Raw genomic sequence first — 1,181 nt, forward strand, 5'->3', positions numbered from 1 at the left:
CGGGCTCGGAGGCCGAGGCCGTTGCCTGCGCCGAGTTTGATCAGGGCGGCGTGCTGCTGGCCTTTCAGCCGGACTTCCTGGACACCGACCCCCCCGGCCTGCACTCCGGGGACCTGCTGAGCCTCATCTTGGGAGACGTCACGTCCCTGAAGAGCTTCGATTCCCTGACGGGGTGCGGCGACGACATTGCTGAGCCCGACGTCGCCGAGAGCTCCATGGCGGTGGAGCGCAGCAGGGACGCCGCTAAACGGGGCTCCTGCCTGGTCACCTACCAGGGCGGTGGGGAGGAGATGGCCGTGCCGGAGGAGGCGGAGGAGGACCTCCGCCAGCTGTGGAGCGGCAGCGCGGCCGGCGACGGGAGCTATGGCGCCCCGGTGTCGAGTGGCGGTTTGGAGACACGTGCCTCGCGGGAGGCGGGAGAGCCCCCCTACGCGGGGGACGCGCTGGACGGCGTTGACCTGCTGACGCCGCAGAGCGACCAGCAGGAGTCGGCCCCGAACAGCGACGAGGGTTATTACGACTCCACCACGCCGGGGCTGGAGGACGAGGGCGGAGATGGGCTGGGCGAGCTGAAGAAGGACCGTCTTCCGCGCGACAGTTACAGCGGTGATGCGCTTTATGAGTTTGACGCGCTGCTGAGCCCCTCTCACGGGGAGGAATCCCTGTTGGAGAGCAAAGTCTCGCGCCCGGGCATCTTCAGCTACTTCTTGGACTTCTGCCTCCCCGCGGAGCAGAGCCTGATGCAGCTGCTGGATGAGAAGAGAGGGCCGATGGAAACGGAAGAGGAGCGGCTGGCGGCCATTCAGAAGGAGCTGCTGTACTGGGAGCTGCGGAGGGAACCGGTGCCGAGAGGACTGGATGTTGGCGGCAAGGAGAAGCGTGCGCGGGAAAAGCAGCGCGGTGAATGTAAAGCTCGAGCGGGCAGCTCCATCGGCAGGAATCCGAGTGGCCTTGGAGGGGAGGCGGTGGCCTCGCACGCCCCGCACAGGGGGGTGCCTGGCGGGGTTTCGGTGGCTGGGGCTGAGAACGCGGAGTGGGGGGACTTTGCGGGGACTCTGTGTCCCGAAAACGGTTGCAACGGCCAAAGGGCCCCGGGAAGTTGCCTCGTTCAGCTGAGGAAGAGCGACCCGGGGTTCGATTCGGAGCCGGACTGTGGGCTGTTTGGGGGCTCCATCCCCGGC

General features: G+C 67.4%; 1 protein-coding gene across 1 annotated transcript in view; it reads left to right on the forward strand.

The window, feature by feature from the left end:
• Nucleotides 1–1,181, forward strand: part of AMER1 (APC membrane recruitment protein 1) — a gene marked incomplete at both ends in the record, with an annotated part of 11,982 nt that overhangs the window by 10,560 nt on the left and 241 nt on the right. The window contains one exon of the mRNA XM_009885357.1: nt 12–1,179. Coding sequence (XP_009883659.1) covers nt 12–1,179 — 1,168 coding nt within the window. The remainder of the gene's footprint in view (nt 1–11; nt 1,180–1,181) is intronic.

The sequence above is a fragment of the Charadrius vociferus genome, unplaced genomic scaffold (genome assembly GCF_000708025.1).
Source record: "Charadrius vociferus isolate BGI_N301 unplaced genomic scaffold, ASM70802v2 scaffold2085, whole genome shotgun sequence".
Classification (NCBI taxonomy): domain Eukaryota; kingdom Metazoa; phylum Chordata; class Aves; order Charadriiformes; family Charadriidae; genus Charadrius; species Charadrius vociferus.